The sequence below is a fragment of the Leptonychotes weddellii genome, chromosome 12 (genome assembly GCF_054177405.1).
Source record: "Leptonychotes weddellii isolate Sample4059 chromosome 12, ASM5417740v2, whole genome shotgun sequence".
Classification (NCBI taxonomy): domain Eukaryota; kingdom Metazoa; phylum Chordata; class Mammalia; order Carnivora; family Phocidae; genus Leptonychotes; species Leptonychotes weddellii.
The window spans coordinates 9,742,142-9,758,883 of NC_138380.1; the positions used below are offsets into that span (position 1 = coordinate 9,742,142).

Here is a 16,742-nt window from a genome sequence, read left to right on the forward strand (position 1 = left end):
GCAAGAAAAATCTCAAATAAAGAACCTAATCTTACACCTAAAGGAGCTAGAAAAAGAAGAACAAACAAAACCCAAAACCAGCAGAAGGAAGGAAATAATAAAGATTAGAGCAGAAATACATGATATAGAAACTCAAAAAGCAATAGAACAGATCAATGAAACCAGAAGCTGTTTTTTTTGAAAAGATCAACAACATTGATAAAACTTTAGCCAGATTCATAAAAAAAAAAAAAAAAAGATGACCCAAATAACAAACAAAATCACAAACGGAAGAAGACAAGTAACAACCAACACCACAGAAAGACAAACAACTGTATAAGAATATTATGAAAAACTATATGTCAACAAATTGGGCAACCTAGAAGAAATGGATAAATTCTTAGAAACATATAACCTACCAAAACTGAAGCAGGAAGAAATAGAAAATTTGAACAGACCAATTACAGGCAATGAGATTGAATCAGTAATCAAAAAACCCCCAACAAACAGAAGTCCAGGACCAGAAGGCTTCACAGGCAAATTTCTACCAAACATTTAAAGAAGAACTAATACCTATTCTTCTCAAACTATTCCAAAAAATAGAAGAGGAAGGAAAATGTCCAAATTCATTCTTTGAGGCCAGTATAACCCTGATACCAAAACCAGATAGAGCCACCACAAAAAAAGAGAACTACCTGCCAATATCTCTGATGAAGATAGACACAAAAATCCTCAACAAAATACTAGCAAACTGAATCCAATAATACATTAAAAGAAATCATTCACCACAATCAAGTAGGATTTATTCCCAGGATGCAAGGGTTATTCAATATTCACAAATCAATCAACATGATACATCACATCAATAAGAGAAAGGGTAACAACCATATGATCATTTCAATATTTGCAGAAAAAAACATTTGATAAAGTACAACATCCATTCATGATAAAAACCCTCAACAAAGTGGGTTTAGAGGGAACATACCTCAACATAATAAAGGCCTTATATGAAAAACCCATAGCTAACATACTCAATGGGGAAAACTGAGAGCTTTTCCTCTAACGTCAGGAAAAAGACAAGGATGTCCACTCTCACCACTTTTATTCAACATAGTACTAGAAGTCCTAGCCTCAGCAATCAGGCAAGAAATAAAAGGCATCCAAATTGGTAAGGAAGAAGTAAAACTCTCACTATTTGCAGATGACATGATATTATCTACAGAAAACCCTAAAGACTCCACCAAAAAACTACTAGAGCTGATAAATGAATTTGGTAAAGTCGCAGGGTACAAAATCAATGTACAGAAGTCTGTTGCATTCATACACACTAATAATGAAGCAGCAGAAGGTGAAATTAAGAAAACAATCTCATTTACAATTATACTAAAAATAATAAAATATTTAGGAATAAACCTAGCCAAAGAGGTGAAAGATCTGTACTCTGAAAACTATAAAACACTGATGAAAGAAACTGAAGATGACACAAAGAAATGGAAAGACCCTCCATGCTCAAAGACTGGTAGAACAAATATTGTTAAAATGTATATATTACCCAAAGCAATCTACACATTTAATGCAATCCCTATCAAAATACCAATAGCATTTTTCACAGAACTAGAATAGTAAAATTTGTCAAAGACAAATACCATATGATTTCACTCATAAGTGAAATTTAAGAAACAAAGGAGCAAAGGGAAAAAGAGAGAGAGACAAACTAAAAAACACACTCTTAACTACAGAGAACACACTGATGGTTACACCCCCTCCCTCTGGGGGAAATAGGCAATGGGGATTAAGGAGTACACTTGTTGTGATGAGCAGTGGGTGTTGTATGGAAGTGTTGAAGCACTCTCTTGTACACCTGAAACTAATATAACACTGGATGTTAACTATACTGGAATTAAAATTAAAAACTTAGTCAAATTCAAAAAGAGTTGAAATGGAAACAAAGAGAAAATATTAGGAGGCAGGTGTTAAGTAGACAGTATGGCCAAGGAGCCCTCAGTGAGGGAGAACATTCAAGCTAAGATCTGAGGAGGAACCAGGCACAACGAGAATGAAGACCGCAGTTTCCAAGCATGGGAACAGCGTATGTAAGACCCCGGGACAGGAAAAACTTGAATATGTTCAAGGTGCTGGAAGGACAAGAGCAGTCACCCGAGATTCAGTTGGAGCCGCTGGAGTGGGTCGTGCAGGGCTATCGTAAGAAGTTTGCATTTTCCGGGGCGTCTGGGTGGCTCAGTTGGTTAAGCGACTGCCTTCGGCTCAGGTCATGATCCTGGAGTCCTGGGATCGAGTCCCACATCGGGCTCCCTGCTCGGCGGGGAGCCTGCTTCTCCCTCTGACCCTCCCCCATCTCGTGCTCTCTCTCTCTGTCTCATTCTTTCTCTCAAATAAATAAATAAAATCTTAAAAAAAAAAAAAAAGAAGAAGTTTGCATTTTCCTCCAAGTCTAGTGGGAAGTCATTCCAGCATATCAATAGAAGAGTGACACGTGGCTTAGTGTACATTTTCAGACTATTGTGCAAGCCTGTGAAGGAATGGATGACAGCCCAACAGGAGAGGAAACAAGGAGACAAGGCTAGGGAGCTGTCGCTTAGGGACAGGCAGGGGAGGATCGGAGCCTGGACCACAGTGGTGATGACCTGGACATGCAAAGAGCTGGAGATGCATTGTGGAGGTATTTTGACAGTTTATACATCAGCTGGGAGGGAGGCAGGGAAATCAAGGGTGATTCCAACAGGGTGGTGATACAAAAATAGAGAGGACTGGGGGTGTCCCAAGTTGTGTGGTGGGAATCAGGAGTTTAGTTTGAGAAGTCTGAGAGGCCTCAGTGTTTGTCCTGGCCCATGAGCCCAAATCGATGGAGAAGCCAGCAGTCGGGCCTTGGAGCAGAATCTCTAAGAGGTCAGATCAGAAATTAGATCCCTGGACTCAAGATGTACGTAACAACGTCTAGTTCATCTTTATTTCCACATATGGTTTTTCCCATCTCTGTTGCTCTTTTTCCCTCCCCCTGGGCCTGCTCTGGCAGCCTGCCTAAACTCTAGGCACCCAAAGCGCATACTCCCTTGCACCAAGTTAAGAGCCCATGCAGCACCCAGTTTGGGAGATAGAGACAGAAGCCTTTTGCAAACTGAGACTGGGTCTAGCAGCCTATCTGGTTCTACTGCTCCCTGGTCTTTCCAACAAACTGAATGACAGGTTTTGCAGGCCTAATTATTTCTCGGGTAATCAATCTCAGCTCCTATCATTTCACTTCTCTACCTCACTATATGGGAGCCTAGTATTTCCCCATTTGCCCTTCCATGCAAAGGAAGCCTCTCCCAGCTTCTAACCCACACTAGTGATCTTGCTTGATTGATATCAAGCACAAGGAGGCATTTAAAGACAAGGGCAGGTCATCTGCAATCCCAAAGCCTTAGAACTGTCCCCCTAATGTTAATCAACCTAAAAATTAGGAGTCGCCATAGGGAAGAGGAGCCTGCTGACCATGACATGACCTCACTTTTCACACCATTCACCAGACCTGGAGGGTACCTCGGTCGTGGGGGACAAGGAAGGCTTCAAAGCCCAGGAGGACACAAGTCCATGTCCTGGAAGGACCAGTAGAACCGTAAGGACCACCACACTCTGGCCAGAAGACTGAGCTCTCTTCCTACACACTAAGGCCTCCTGGTAGAGCACTTTTTCCCAGGGGGCACCGACCCAGACCGGAACACCAGAAAAATTGGTCAAGTCACTGGCAGAGGTGGAAAATACCAAACGAAGAAAACACTGTGTTCAGGGACTCTTACTCTCATAAAAGCTGCCCTGCTGGCCTGTCAGGTTTATGACCTCAGACTCCCTGACTCCTCCCTGATGATCAACACTTTAGCCCAACACTTGTCAGCCTGGCTGCCTATTTCTGCGCAATGAACAACTTGGCAGCTCCTCATGGGCTTGGGACTGTAAAAACCATGGACCATATAGATCAATCACTAACTGAAAGAGATTTAAAAAAAAAAAAAAAGTCTGTAAGAGAAAAAATTAGAAGTTTTATTTCAAATTTGTTCTTAGTTTTGAAAAATGTAAGGCTTTAAGTTTTTTCCAATAGGTGGAGAGTGAATTGCAGTATCACTCAATAAATTCTGAAGCCTGAAACATTATGGAACTGTGTGACTAAGGGAAGAAAAGACTCAAAATTATATAGGAGAATTACAATCCTGGAGAACATATGTAAAACACAATAAACATGCTCTGAGGAACTATACAGACTTAATAACTGAGGTTGTTATTTAACAGCAAATTGTTTTTCCTTTTCTAATCCTTCAGTATTTACCAATATTTTCCTAATAAATTTGCATTCCTATTATGAACAGAGACATTGCTATTGTTTTACTTTTTTAAAAATTCATTTTAAGTAGAGGCATCGGGGTGGCTCAGTGGGAGCATGGAGCCCACTTAAAAAAAAAAATAAGACAAAATTTATTTTAAGTAGGCTCCATGCCCAGTGGAGGCTTGGACTCATGACCCTGAGATCAAGAGTTGCATGTTCTACAGACTGAGCCAGCCAGGCATCCCTACTGTTTTACTTTTTAAAACAAGTTAGACATAAATTCCTCTGCTTTCCTATCCACAGCCCTGTGAAAAAAATAGATACAATTTATCCAATAGATATAATTTAAATCTAAATGTTTTAAAATTGCTGTCAACAAAAGGTTATAGTTAGAGTGCTACTACACACAAAATATTATTACTTAATGTGAATTTAATGTAACTAAGTCCAGGAGAACTGAATTTGTGATCAGAACTCTGGGATCAACAATAAAAAATTTTTTTGAGATAACTGTATATTCACACAGTTGTAAGAAATGGTACAGAGAGATCCCACGCACACATCACCCATATTCCCCCCAATGGTACCCTTGTACGTCACCATAACACACGATCACGCCGGGAGACAGACATTGGTGCTAGCCACAGACCTTACTCAGATGTCCCCAGTTTCACACACATTTACCTGTGTGTGTATATGTATATACCCAGTTCTAGGAAATTGTATCCCAGGTGTAGGTTCATGTGACTGTCACTGGCCAAGCTTCAGAACATTCCCATCACTGTGGCTCCTTGAATAGCCAGGGCTTCCTCTAAGCCTCCCTCTCCTGCTCCCTAACTCCTGCCAGTGGTGATTAACTTTTGGTCAATGAGCAATTATTGATCTCCCACGTGCAAATCACTGTGCCAAGCACTGAAGGACTGTGACAGAAATATAAATTGTGCCAAGCACTAAAGGACCGTGACAGAAATAAAAAGTTGTATAATCTAGTGGTTAAGAGGACAGGTAGGAACCAGACTAACTAGGTTCAAATATTGGGTGTGCCACTTACTGGCTGTGTGACCTTGGCAAAGTACCCAAGCTCTACACCACAGTTTCTTCCATAAAATGTGGCTAATAATAGTACCTCCTGGGGTTATTATAAGGATTCAGTGAGTTGGTATTTGTAAAGCAAGTAGAAAGTGCCTGGCATGAAGAGATGTATGTTAACACTCAAGAACTCACAATCCAGCAGAGAACATACAAAACTCTAATCAGGTCAGCCTGTGTTGAGTGCGGGAATATCAATGCAAACCCAGCGCAGTGGGAGGACCTGGGAGGGAGCTGCTCATTCCAGCGTGGAAAGCTGAGGTAGGCTTCACAGAAAAGAGAATATTTGGATTGGGCTTTGAAGTATGAGTAAGACTTTGACAGAAATAAAAGGGAAGGGATGGTGTTTCGTGCCCATAAAACGACATGACCTGTGGCCCTGAGGCAGGAGAAGGCAAGAGCCATTCTGAGAGAGGACAAGGTTTGAACAAGAGCCTGTGAGGAGACTGGAGGGGCGGGCAGGGGAAGTGGCTTCGGACGGAGTCTGAGGGAAGGCTGGGGCCAGGTTCTGAGGCATCCTGAATGCCATGCAGTAATTACCACTAGAACTCTGCAGTCCTGGAGTAGACTAGCACAGAGCAGAAATTGCTCCAACACTCCAGAACGCTGGGAGGAGACCATCAGAGCAGATGGGAAAGTACTTCCTAAATCACAAAACACAGCAATATGGTTTCTGCAGCCTGATTCAAAACGATAGCAGCAGCAACCCCATGTCTTAAGCATGGTCACTATTCTTGGTAGAAGTACGAAATCTTGAGTGTTTGGGGCATAGGGATTAAAGGTTATCAGGCTAACTCACACCAGAACCTGTGTTCTCCCTGCCAGGAGATTCCCACCCTAGCCAGGTGTTCTCAATGCCCCAAACCAGCAACCTCCAACTGTCCTCTCCTGGGATTTCCAAAGGAAGCCACTGGGCACCATCAGTTCGGTCGTCATGGGCCCACGGTGTTTATCTGATCACTGGCCCTCTGTCCTCTTCAGACTCAGGTGTCCTGGTTCTTGAACCTGAGACTGACTCCAGCTGCCCTCCCCTGCCTTGCACAGGTGCCTCTCCCCCTGGTTGTTTCGGGGTCCTCACCGCCCCGTGTGCTGTGACTCTGTTCTCTCCCTACCCGGGGCCTGTTCAGATTTCTGTCTTTCACAACCCACCTCTCTGGTCCCAGGCCTTCCAATGACCTGTTGCCGCCTCTGCCTGGGTGTGGCAGGTAGGACGAGAGCAAATTACCCTGCTTCTGCTTTGACGTTTTTCCCAACCAGCCACCTTCTGGTTATTTTTCTCACCGTACGTAGTAAGAGAAGAAGGACAAAGAATGCTTATTCCATTTGCCTAACCTAATGGTCCAGTCAGTTCCACACAGACTGAGAACATGCCTGATGACATAGCTTAGTAGCATCAGACATGTTTCTTTTTTTCTGTTATTCTCCTATTCACGAGAAGAAAAAGATGTTGGAATAAAGGATTCTTGGTAAGAGGGTGGTAGTGGTGGTTTATAATTTGACTCCGAAAACTAAGAACCCCCCAAACTAAAAATAAACCCTTCCTTCTAAGCAAGGTTGAGCAAATGAACTTGTCTGAACACCACCAAGATGAAATCTAACTAAACCAGACTTAGGAATAATTATTCCCAAGCACTCCTAAAACAAATGTCCTTGCCCTCCCTATAAAGTGTGGTCTTCCTCCCCTACCCCTGCCCTTGCAGCTGATCTATGAGGGAGGACTTTTAACAGCGTGTATCATCAATACAACCCCTTCCCGAGGAAACACCTCAAGATGTTCTTCTAAGCCTCAAGAGGCCAAATTCACTCAAAGCAATGAAATCAAATTTTCATGTAAATAGACAAACAGTATGTCATTTGGGGAAAAAAAAAAAAAGCCACACAATGGCCAGCCAAGAATAGCAACAAAGAAAACTTAAATTTTTCTAATGTCATAGTCCAAGCCCAACAAATTCAACTATTTATGTGTTTAGAAAAATGCCAACATCTTCAATTCCCTAAAACGCAGAGCAGACACTTTTATACAATTAGATCTTGAATCTATTAATAAATTAAGTGTGCTGGCTTCTCCTTGCAGTAGACACCCCAGTGAAGGTCAAAAGGTCATTCCCGCACACACACAACCTCCCCCCCCCATTTCCCCCACGCTCATCCCCAGGATGATTTTAATTGACTGTTTTTGAAAGGTCTAGGAGTGTCTCAAACTCTAACATGTATAAAAATCACCTGAGGGGCTTGTTACAATGGCTATTTCGGAGTCCCTCTCTAGACCTACCAATTTAAATTTCTGGGAATGGGGCCTGGGAGCCACATTTTGCACAAATTCCCTAAGAAATTCTGATCTAGGGTCAAGTTAGGAACACTCTTTGAGAAACAATAGGTCAAAAGAGTAAGACTGGAGAACTCTGGGCATGGGAAGCAGGTGAGCTGAGGTGGAGAGAAAGGGGCCAGGATTTGGAAGGCTCCTGCCCTGTTTGGGAGCTTGGTCTTTCCCTTCTGGGCAGGCAGAGGCCACCGCAGGGTTTTAGGCAGGGCTGGGGCAAGGTCAGCTTTGCATTTAACTTGCCTCTTCTCTTAATCTTCAGCTCATAGCTCATGTGTCATCCTCATCTTTCCTGCTCCCTCAATCCTAGGCCAGGAGAGATTCCTGTTCCTCTGGGCTCCTAAGAGCCTGTGCATACTCCTAACTCACCACTGACCACCCTGTATTGACATAGTCCATTTACCTATAGAATTATTCTAGTCCCCTCTATACCAGTAAGCTTCTGCAGGCAAGGAATTGACTTGTGCACAGGGCCTGGCATACAGTAGGTGTCCTATAAATGTTTAATCAAGCCAATTATTGTGTTCCATTTACAACCATATCACCATCTGAGGGTCCTGGTAGAGAGCAACCTCACTGCCCCCCATGCCCTGCTCACAAGGCCCCCAGTGTTTCATTTCCGGCTGAAAAACTGAACCCTATTTCTAAACCTCTCATTTATCAGAGGATATTAGTCTTATAGGGGGCGGATTAAAACAGATTCCTGAAGTTCTGATCATACTGTCATGAGGTTAACTCGTTTATATTTTTATGTTTCAAACAGAACTAAATCTGACAGCTCTCCCAAGTCCTCAAAGGAATGGAGGCCCAAGAAAACAGACAGGTGATTACAGCAGGAAAGCACCTGCTGTCCAGACTCTTCTAAGTCTTAAAAGCAAAACACCTGGATTCTGTTCTGGACGCCGCCCCCCCCTCCCCCATCCCCCATCCCCAGCTCCCAGCACCTGTTTCAGTCTGGCCCGTGCTTTCCACTCAGGGTCGGACACGGACCTAAGGAGGCGGCAGTGAGAATTTTAAATTCTGTAAAACTTTGTTTAAAGGCAAGAAACGTGCGATGAACTAGGAATGATAAACATCACCCGTGTGAGAGCTCCCTTAGGAGGCTCCCCGGCATTCTCAGAGAATCAAACTGGGACCTCAAGTACCGGGGGAACGACCAGGAACCCTGGGCCCGCTATGGCTCCTGGCGGGGTGCCCGCGGCCCCGCGGCCCCGAGCGCTCCTTCCCCGCGCGTCCGCGCACCCTGTCCTCGCGCAGCTTACCTGGCAGCGCCGGCTCCTTCAGCCTGCTCGCCGTCCGCCGAGGCCAGCTCTGGGCGCTCGGGACCTTCGAGTCGGGAGGCGTCTTGGGGGCTCCTTCAGCTTGAGGCCTGGAGAAGCTTCAGCGAGCCCAACGTGTGGGGCTCCCTTCTTTAGTGGCTCCAGAGTGGCCTTCCTCCCGCTAGCACGGAAGGGCCGGTCCCGGGGCGGGGGGGGGGGAGCACGACTGTCGCCAGCCCTGGGAGGCCGGGCGGCCCTGCTCCGGGAGCCGCGGCTGAGGGGAGGGGCGGCGGGCCGCACACCTGGGCCCGAGGGGGCGGGGGCGGGGCGGCCCCCAGGCCCGCGCGGCCCTGCAGCTGCCCCACGCGCCTCCCGCCCGGGAGGGCCTCGCCCTGGCGGCGCGGTGAGGGGCGCGGGCTCGGGCTCCCCAGGGCCCGGGAGGCCCCTGCACACCTGCCCGCCGGCGAGGCTTCATTAGGCCGCGCGAGGGCAGCCCCGCCGCTCTCCGAGGCGGCGTGAGTCCGGGCCATGGAACCCACCCAGGAGCCCTGCCCGGAACCGCGGGGTGAGCGTGGGGCGGGCTGGGGAGGCTGACGCCGGCGGGGTTGGCCCCTGGCCACGCGGCCCGAGTCGGCTGACTTCGGGGTCGGGTGAGCGGAGGGGCTGGCGGTGCCGGGGGGTGTGAGGGAGGCCCGGCACCGTGCGCCCTCCATCCCTGAGGTTCCCGTCTCTCTGCACGCGGGGCGGGGAACCCCCGGACCCTTCTCCTCTAGGTTCCGACACCCGTCCCTTTTCCTACCAAGGCCTACCACTCTGATATGTCGCATTCATTGAGCACCTACTAGGTGCCAGGTTCGCTAGGCTACAAGCTGGCCTAAAACGCTGGAAACCCAAAGTGTCCCTGCGCTCTCCTTCCTCATACCACCAGCCAGCCTGTCGTTGTCCCTGCTCTAAGCAGGGACAAGATCCAGTCTTAGAAGCAGCAGACTCCATCTCTCTCTCCTCCCAGTGCACTCCCAGCTTCACCGTTTGTCCCTTAGAAATGCCTAAACAGATTTCTGTCCCTTGACTCACATCCCTGGGGGGGAAGTCTGGGGTGCAAAAACCCAGACAACTCTCAGAAAGTAAGCACCCCCCCAAATTAGGACTGCTCTCCTACCATCTGTGTATGTGAGCTCAGGCCCCCTCATGGGTGCATATATTTGCTCACATTTTTCAAAGCAGTGGATTATCTAATTCGATGGTTACAATAGCCAAGCAAGAAAGATAAACCTAGAATTACTACCCTCTTTGTCGAGTAGACAAATGAAAGCTTGAGGCCAAACGGGAAACTGGCGGCAGAGTAGGAAGCAGCACGTCCTCTAAGGCCAGGCTCTTCCTTCTCCCTGGTGCTAAGGTCAGTGGGTGCTGTTCCCCACAGGCCAGGAAGGTGGAGGCAAGCCCCTGGCTGCTGGGCCAGAGGAGGAACTGCTGCAGAGTCCAGCCCCCCACACTCGGGATGCCCCAAGTGAGGAACTGTCCCCCTCCCGCCCGGTCGCTGGGGAGAAGCTGCCGTCAGAGGCCCCTGGAGAACCAGCTGGGGCAGATACTGGGAGGGTGAGCCAGCCATCTGGCTCTGGGACTCTCCACAAAGACACAGTTATGGCCCCACCTAGACCCCAGCCTCCCGGGGAAGGCTGTTCCTTCCCAGTGAGAGAGGCAAAGCCAGGGAAGAGGTCCTACTCTCCAGCCTCCAGTAAGCAGAAAACGCCCAGTGTCGGGGGTCTGGCCTCCGCATCATCTCCTGGTGTCATTAACTTGGCCCATGCCACACACAACCTAGTGCCTTGCGGGTCAGGCCGGGGGCCCTGCCATCTGGCCAACCTCCTCAGCACACTGGCTCAGAACAGCCAAAACACAGATCAGAAGAGGACCCCGGAAGTGACCTGCCAAGTTCGGAAAAAGACTCGGACCCTATACCGCTCAGGTAAGTCCCTGAAGGTGAGAGACAATCTAAGAGAGCTGGTGTCATCTCTGGGAAATGTGAGCTCAACAGAGAACACAGTAGCTCCAGGAGATTGCAGTGTGGGTAATTTGTACATCCCCTTGTCCTGAATCCTCTCTTGACCTGTGGCAGGGCCACACCCTGTGACCCTCAATGGGTTGCCTCATCAGAAAGTGATATTGGGACCAGGTTAGAAAGAGCAGGAAAGTAAACACCACACAGTTCCCTGCCACAAAGCCCAGGAGAGTGAGAGAAGGCTCCAGCCCAATGGGAAACTTAGTTGCAAGGCTCTGGGCAGACCCTTGGGTTGGGGACAATGGTCTCGTCTGGAAGGCATCTGTCTTTCTCCTCTGCTGCCACATCACTGTTTGTCCTCATGCAAGTTTCTTCTTCTTCCAGACCAGCTGGAGGAGCTAGAAAGGATCTTTCAAGAAGACCACTACCCAGACAGCGATAAGCGCCGGGAGATTGCCCAGACGGTGGGAGTCACCCCCCAACGAATCATGGTAAAGGGGGTTGGCCAACGGGTCTCAGGGTGGAGGAGAAACCACCAACTGGAACTCCTGAGCACAGCAAGTGCTCAGCATCTCCCTTTAGGGGCCGAGGTTAGGTCTTAGATCTGGCTGTGTTCCTGCCTATTTCCATGTTGCTACCGCCTCAGATTAGACAAGGAAAATACCTCAGAGCTATCTAGATGAATCTTTTCATAAAACTACTCTTGCAGAGAAAGGCGTCAGAAGCCAAGTGGTAAAGTGACCTCCTAAAGTCATCCGGCTCATTGTGCCACAATCAGAGCCTGAGTCATAGTCTCTGCCGAGCTTCTGGAACTCTTCAAGGGTCTCTCCCCTACAGGTGTGGTTCCAGAATCGCCGGGCAAAGTGGCGAAAAGTGGAGAAGCTTAATGGGAAGGAGAATAAGGGCAGTCCTGCAGGCCCTGCCCCTACCCCTGCCAGCAGTCAGTGCAGGTAGAACTTCTCCTCTTCCTGGATCTCATCCCCATAAGTAGGAAGTGGGCTCTAAGCTGGGCTCCTGGGGTCTAGAAGGAGAGAGTGTTGGAAAGTTGGCCATGGGGGCTGGAGTTCTTGGCTGATATTTAGAGAGACTTTGGATGGAGGGGGTTGGGAAGTTGCCAGGGTCTTGCAGGAAGGCAGTGTTTGGGACTCTGGTGTCCCTTTCCCTGCACTGAAGCCTTGGTCTAAATCTAGGGACACTAGGGCTACAGTCTTCACTCTGCCTGCCTCCAGCTCAGCAACTGAGCTGCCACCTTCTATGTCCCTGGCACCAGAGCCTGGAACCTTCCCTCAGGAGCCCCCTCTAGATACTCTTACAGGTAAGCTGACCACCTTCTGAGGGTTATGTGGGTGGGGGTGGGGGGCGGAAATGGCAGCTGGAAAGACAGAGTCCTTTCTAGATAGACAGAAAGGTAGGCCACTGATCTCGAGCGTTTTGGTCCAGTGGGGCCTATTCAAGGGGAACTGGGCATGGCACACTTCTAACCATCCATAATCCCAAATCTGCCTCCCCATTTTCTTACCTTTGTAACCCCTCTTTGACTTTGGTTCCTAGAGCCCCCCATGCTGCTGACCTCTGACCAGACTCTGGCCCCAACCCAACAAAGTGAGAATACTCAAAGGGTGGCAGTGACCCCACCACTCTTCAGCCCCCCACCTGTTCGAAGAGTCAACCTTCCTTTTCCCCTGGGCCCTGTCCCTACCCCCCAAACGATGCCTCTGCTGCTGGATACTCCTGGCAGTGACAACAGTCACAAAGATGGCCCCTGTGGGTCCTGGGGGACAAGGTATGGAACCTGATGGGGTGGTCACCTGAGTTATCTTGGGAGGGCACAGAAGGGAAAAAGACAGATCTAGCGGGGTGGGGGGGGCGGTCCTAATTGTGATGAGGATTAAAAGCTTACATAGATTTGAGGTGGGAAAGGTCTAGATTATCACAGGAAAAAAGTAGGAAAGAAGGTGAGAAGCCAGGAACAGAAAGAGAAAGAAGAGGAAGAGGCAAGTCTGGGGTCATGGAGATACGGGGAAGGACTCACCTACTGGGTGGTCACAGTGAGGAAGCTACCCCTGAGCCTCACAAAATACTCCTTTGTCCCCCACAGTGTCACCCCACCATCCACCTGTTCATACTTGGAAGAACTGGAACCCCAGGATTACCAGCAGAGCCCCCAGCCAGGGCCATTCCCGTTCTCCCAGGCTCCACAGAGCCAGCTTTACCAACCACCTCAGCCTCAGTTTTCCTACCTGCATCCCTTCCCCTTCCCCACACCCCACTCCCTGATGCCTCCGCTGCTGGATGACTCCCTCTTCACATCGCCTTACGGCCCCAGCACGGGTCCCTCTCAGGGCTACTTCCCCGGCCCCCCAACAGGGCAGATGGTGCTGCAGCCACCTGCTGGGAACGTGGGTGAGTTGGGGCTGGAAGAGAAGGTGCCCATTGTGACTGAGGAAGGTGAGAAGGGGCAGGGAGCCTCCCTGGCTGAAGGGCAGGCAGTGAGCGCATCACCTCTCCGTGGCCCTGGCTGGCTTTACGAAGCTCTTTGGGTCTCTCTGGGGAGCTGCAGAGCAGAGTGAGAGCTTTGGAGTTACGCAACTGAAGTTTTAAGTCCAGCTCAGCCATTCCCAGTTTTGCTGAGTCTCAGTTTCCCCGGACTCTAAAATGGGAATAGTAGTCCTCTAGCAGGGAGGGACTTGCTGAGGGTTAGAAAAAATAGGAGGGAAAAACAGTATGAGGGAAATACACAGAGTAAATGGCAGCTGGCCTGAGCATTCTGACAGGCCAGCCGGACCTCTGAAATCTGGGCGCAACCATCATAGTAAGACTAAATTCCATCAGAAAGCGAGGAAGGATGTGTGCCGTCCGTTCCCAGTCTCCCTGCTGCCCACGCGAGGGGCTGCTGGCCTGACTCACAGGCCCATCTGTGTCGACGCCACCAAACCACAGAACCTTGAGTCAGGAGCGCGCCCGGCCCTGTGGGGGAGCTCCTGGTGCTAGTGCTTCACCCACACTGGGTTCCTAAGCTGTGTTTCCGTGGGAGGCGGCGGGGAGTCTATCACAGTATGTTCAGCTCTGGTGGGTACCCTTAATCCTGTCTCATCTTTCCTGCACTCTTTGACTCCACAGGTATGGCCCCCTGGAATGACCTCTGCTTGCCAGAACTGCCTTTCTCTGGTCCCTTCTGTCCACAAGCCCTGGGGCAGCCCCCCGGAGGTGATAGCTTCTTCCCAGATCTGTTCCCAGCCCCCTACGCTCCGGCTGTGAGCAGGCAGCCTTCACCAGGTGCCGCCCAGCTGCCCGAAGCGGCCAGACCAGGAACGGGGCCCTTCCTTGGCAAGGTCCAAGAGGAGCAGCCTGCCACCTCTGCGGAGGAGCCCGCAGTGCCCCAGGAGGTCCGAGAGGAAGACAAGAACAGCTGTGGCCCCTAGTCGTGGCGCCAAGGAGTGGAGGGGTGGGTGGGAGAGGAGACAGCAGTGTTAGGAAGGACTGTGGACTCTGTTGACTGGGGTGGAAGTCAGACGATCCCCCCTCTGTGGGCTCACCTTGCCTGACCTGATTTGAGAAGGATGAGGGCCAGCCCCACCCTTTCCTCCACCCCCCTGTAGGGCAGCCCTGAGAGAAAGAATGGTCCCTCTGACTTCTGAATTCTTTGTAAGTTTATGTTTCCTTTCCTTGCCAGACAAATGAGCCAGTGTCTGTTGTAAGCAGTAAACTAGTTTACTCTTGGGTTTCTCTTAGTATGTGTGTCTGCACTCACAAATTAAAAGCTACATTTCTTTCACTGCCTTCCACTCAGCTGACCAGTTGTTGGATGCAGTCCTAGCTATCCCAGGCGAGTTCTCCTTTGGGCATGATCTCGTGGAGCCTGGCATCCTCCATGGGCCCATCTCTCCGGCTGGGGGAGAAATCAGGCATGTTGGGCCTTGTCTTCAGTCCTGGCATTAAATCATGTTCTATTCCCAAACTCAGGACTGAACCTGAGCAAATCTGAGCCTAGACCTCTCTCTGGAATCCCCTGTAGGGATAGGATGACAAGAGACACTCAAGGATATTTTAGGTCAAGTCTTCAGCATTGCGAACCACAACTCATTCTTCCAAAGCTGTTTTTTTTTTTGGGGGGGGGGGAGGTGAGAGGTGTAGGAATGAGGAGTGGGAGCACCAAGAAGAGAATGTTCATGCATATATATATAATATTTAGCACCCCACATCTAATGGCCCTACAGTGCCTAAATAGCTAGGATTTCAGGGCCATTGATTCAAACTACATCACTGCATTTGGTGAGTGTGTATGTCTGTACCATCCTGGACCTCCAAATGCTATGATTATTGAAAAGTATACTTTTTTTCCCCAAAAAACTTGTATTATTAAGTAGTTGTTAACTTATGTTTGTCATAATAGTTCTAGAGTCATGACTCATAAGAACTAAAAATTTCGGCAAAATATTTGGAAATGGAGAAGAAACTTCTTGGTTACAAAAGAACACCTATGTGTGCATCTCTGTAGGGTTTTATGGACAAATGGTAGCTCTGCCCTGCTGTCCTAGTGGTCATCCCTTCCTGCCGCTTGAGGATCATAACAGTCAGGCATCAACAGCCTTAATTTAGGGATTAGACTGTGTACATAGAAATATGAAAGGACTTGTGTTATGATACATTTCACAAATCTCTTTTGTTTTCACATTCCCATAAGGCCCATGGCATGAGCAGCCTAAAAGCAGACATAAGGGGGGAAGATGGAGAGTTCTCACCGGTCAATCACATGCTACTGTTCCGCTCTTTCCAAAAGCCCACAATGTTCCGTTGCTTTCGAAGGCCTGTGGGGTGGCTGGGTATTTTCCCCACCAGCTCTTAATTGGTTCAGGCTCCTGCCGCTCAGATTAGAAGCAAGGGAGTATGGAACAAATGCAACAGTGTTGACATCTAAAGCCAAGAACTGGAGGGAAATAGACTTCAAGGTCTATGCCTGGGGCGCCTGGGTGTCTCAGTTGGTCAAGCATCTGCCTTCAGCTCAGGTCATGATCCCAGGACCCTGGGATTGAGCCCTGTGTCAGGCTCCCTATTGGGAGCCTGCTTCTTCCTCTCCCTCTGCCCCTCCCCTCTGCTGGTGCACTCTCTCTCTCTCTCTCTCTCAAATAAATAAATAAGATCTTTAAAAAAAAAAAAAAAAGGTCTATGCCTACCTGCAACACTTGGCTAAAAAGCGTTACATATTCTAATGGCAGACTAAAAATAAAATGAGAACTAAGAAATAATGATAGACCAAACAGAGAAAATGGTGAAAAGTTATTAGAAGTGTAGAATCCTAGAGGTAGAAGAAACTGACAAGCTGACAAGTCCAACCTCCTGACAAACCCCGGCGTCTCCTCCATGCCACCACAGATGATCACAGTCTCGATTTTCCAGTTGCAGGTGACAGAGGTGGCCGGCTAGCTCGCCTACACAAGTGGCCACAGAATTTCTGAAAGCTCTAATTATTACTGAGTTCTTTCTTCTGCTAGGAAGAAGTCACTATTGTTTAATTGATCTGTTTTGCTTTCCATGTGCTTACAAAGAATAAATCTATCGCAAAATCTGAGGACCGTGTGTCATCCCTCTAAGCCTTGCCCTCCCGTGGCTTGCTCTCTCTCCTTACCACCCTGCGTGCCTCTCTTCAAATGAAGAGGACCTTATGGATGTTCCTTTTAAGAGGGTGCCAGAACTGAACCTGACTTTAATGCAGTCTGGCCCACTGCATTGTACAGTGTGACTGTCCCCTCCCTCAGAAAGGACACTCTTTTCTATTGT

At 48.7% G+C, this 16,742-nt stretch overlaps 1 protein-coding gene across 1 annotated transcript; it reads left to right on the forward strand.

Moving 5' to 3' along the window:
* Positions 1–2,057: 2,057 nt before the first annotated feature.
* Positions 2,058–14,739, forward strand: NOBOX (NOBOX oogenesis homeobox). The gene is made up of 8 exons (XM_081800868.1): positions 2,058–2,181; positions 10,362–10,931; positions 11,349–11,455; positions 11,802–11,914; positions 12,194–12,279; positions 12,516–12,747; positions 13,063–13,367; positions 14,085–14,739. Exons 1-8 carry the CDS (start codon positions 2,058–2,060, stop codon positions 14,384–14,386), a joined length of 1,839 nt encoding a protein of 612 aa, XP_081656994.1. The 3' UTR covers positions 14,387–14,739.
* The last annotated feature ends 2,003 nt before the right edge of the window (positions 14,740–16,742 follow it).

Bases quoted from the DNA above. Each gene is read 5' to 3' on its own strand.
- NOBOX (XM_081800868.1), top strand. From the start codon at position 2,058: ATGGGAACAGCGTATGTAAGACCCCGGGACAGGAAAAACTTGAATATG. The intron at 11,915-12,193 runs GTAGAACTTCTC...GCCTGCCTCCAG, and splicing joins CCTGCCAGCAGTCAGTGCAG to CTCAGCAACTGAGCTGCCAC. The intron at 12,748-13,062 runs GTATGGAACCTG...TGTCCCCCACAG, and splicing joins TGTGGGTCCTGGGGGACAAG to TGTCACCCCACCATCCACCT.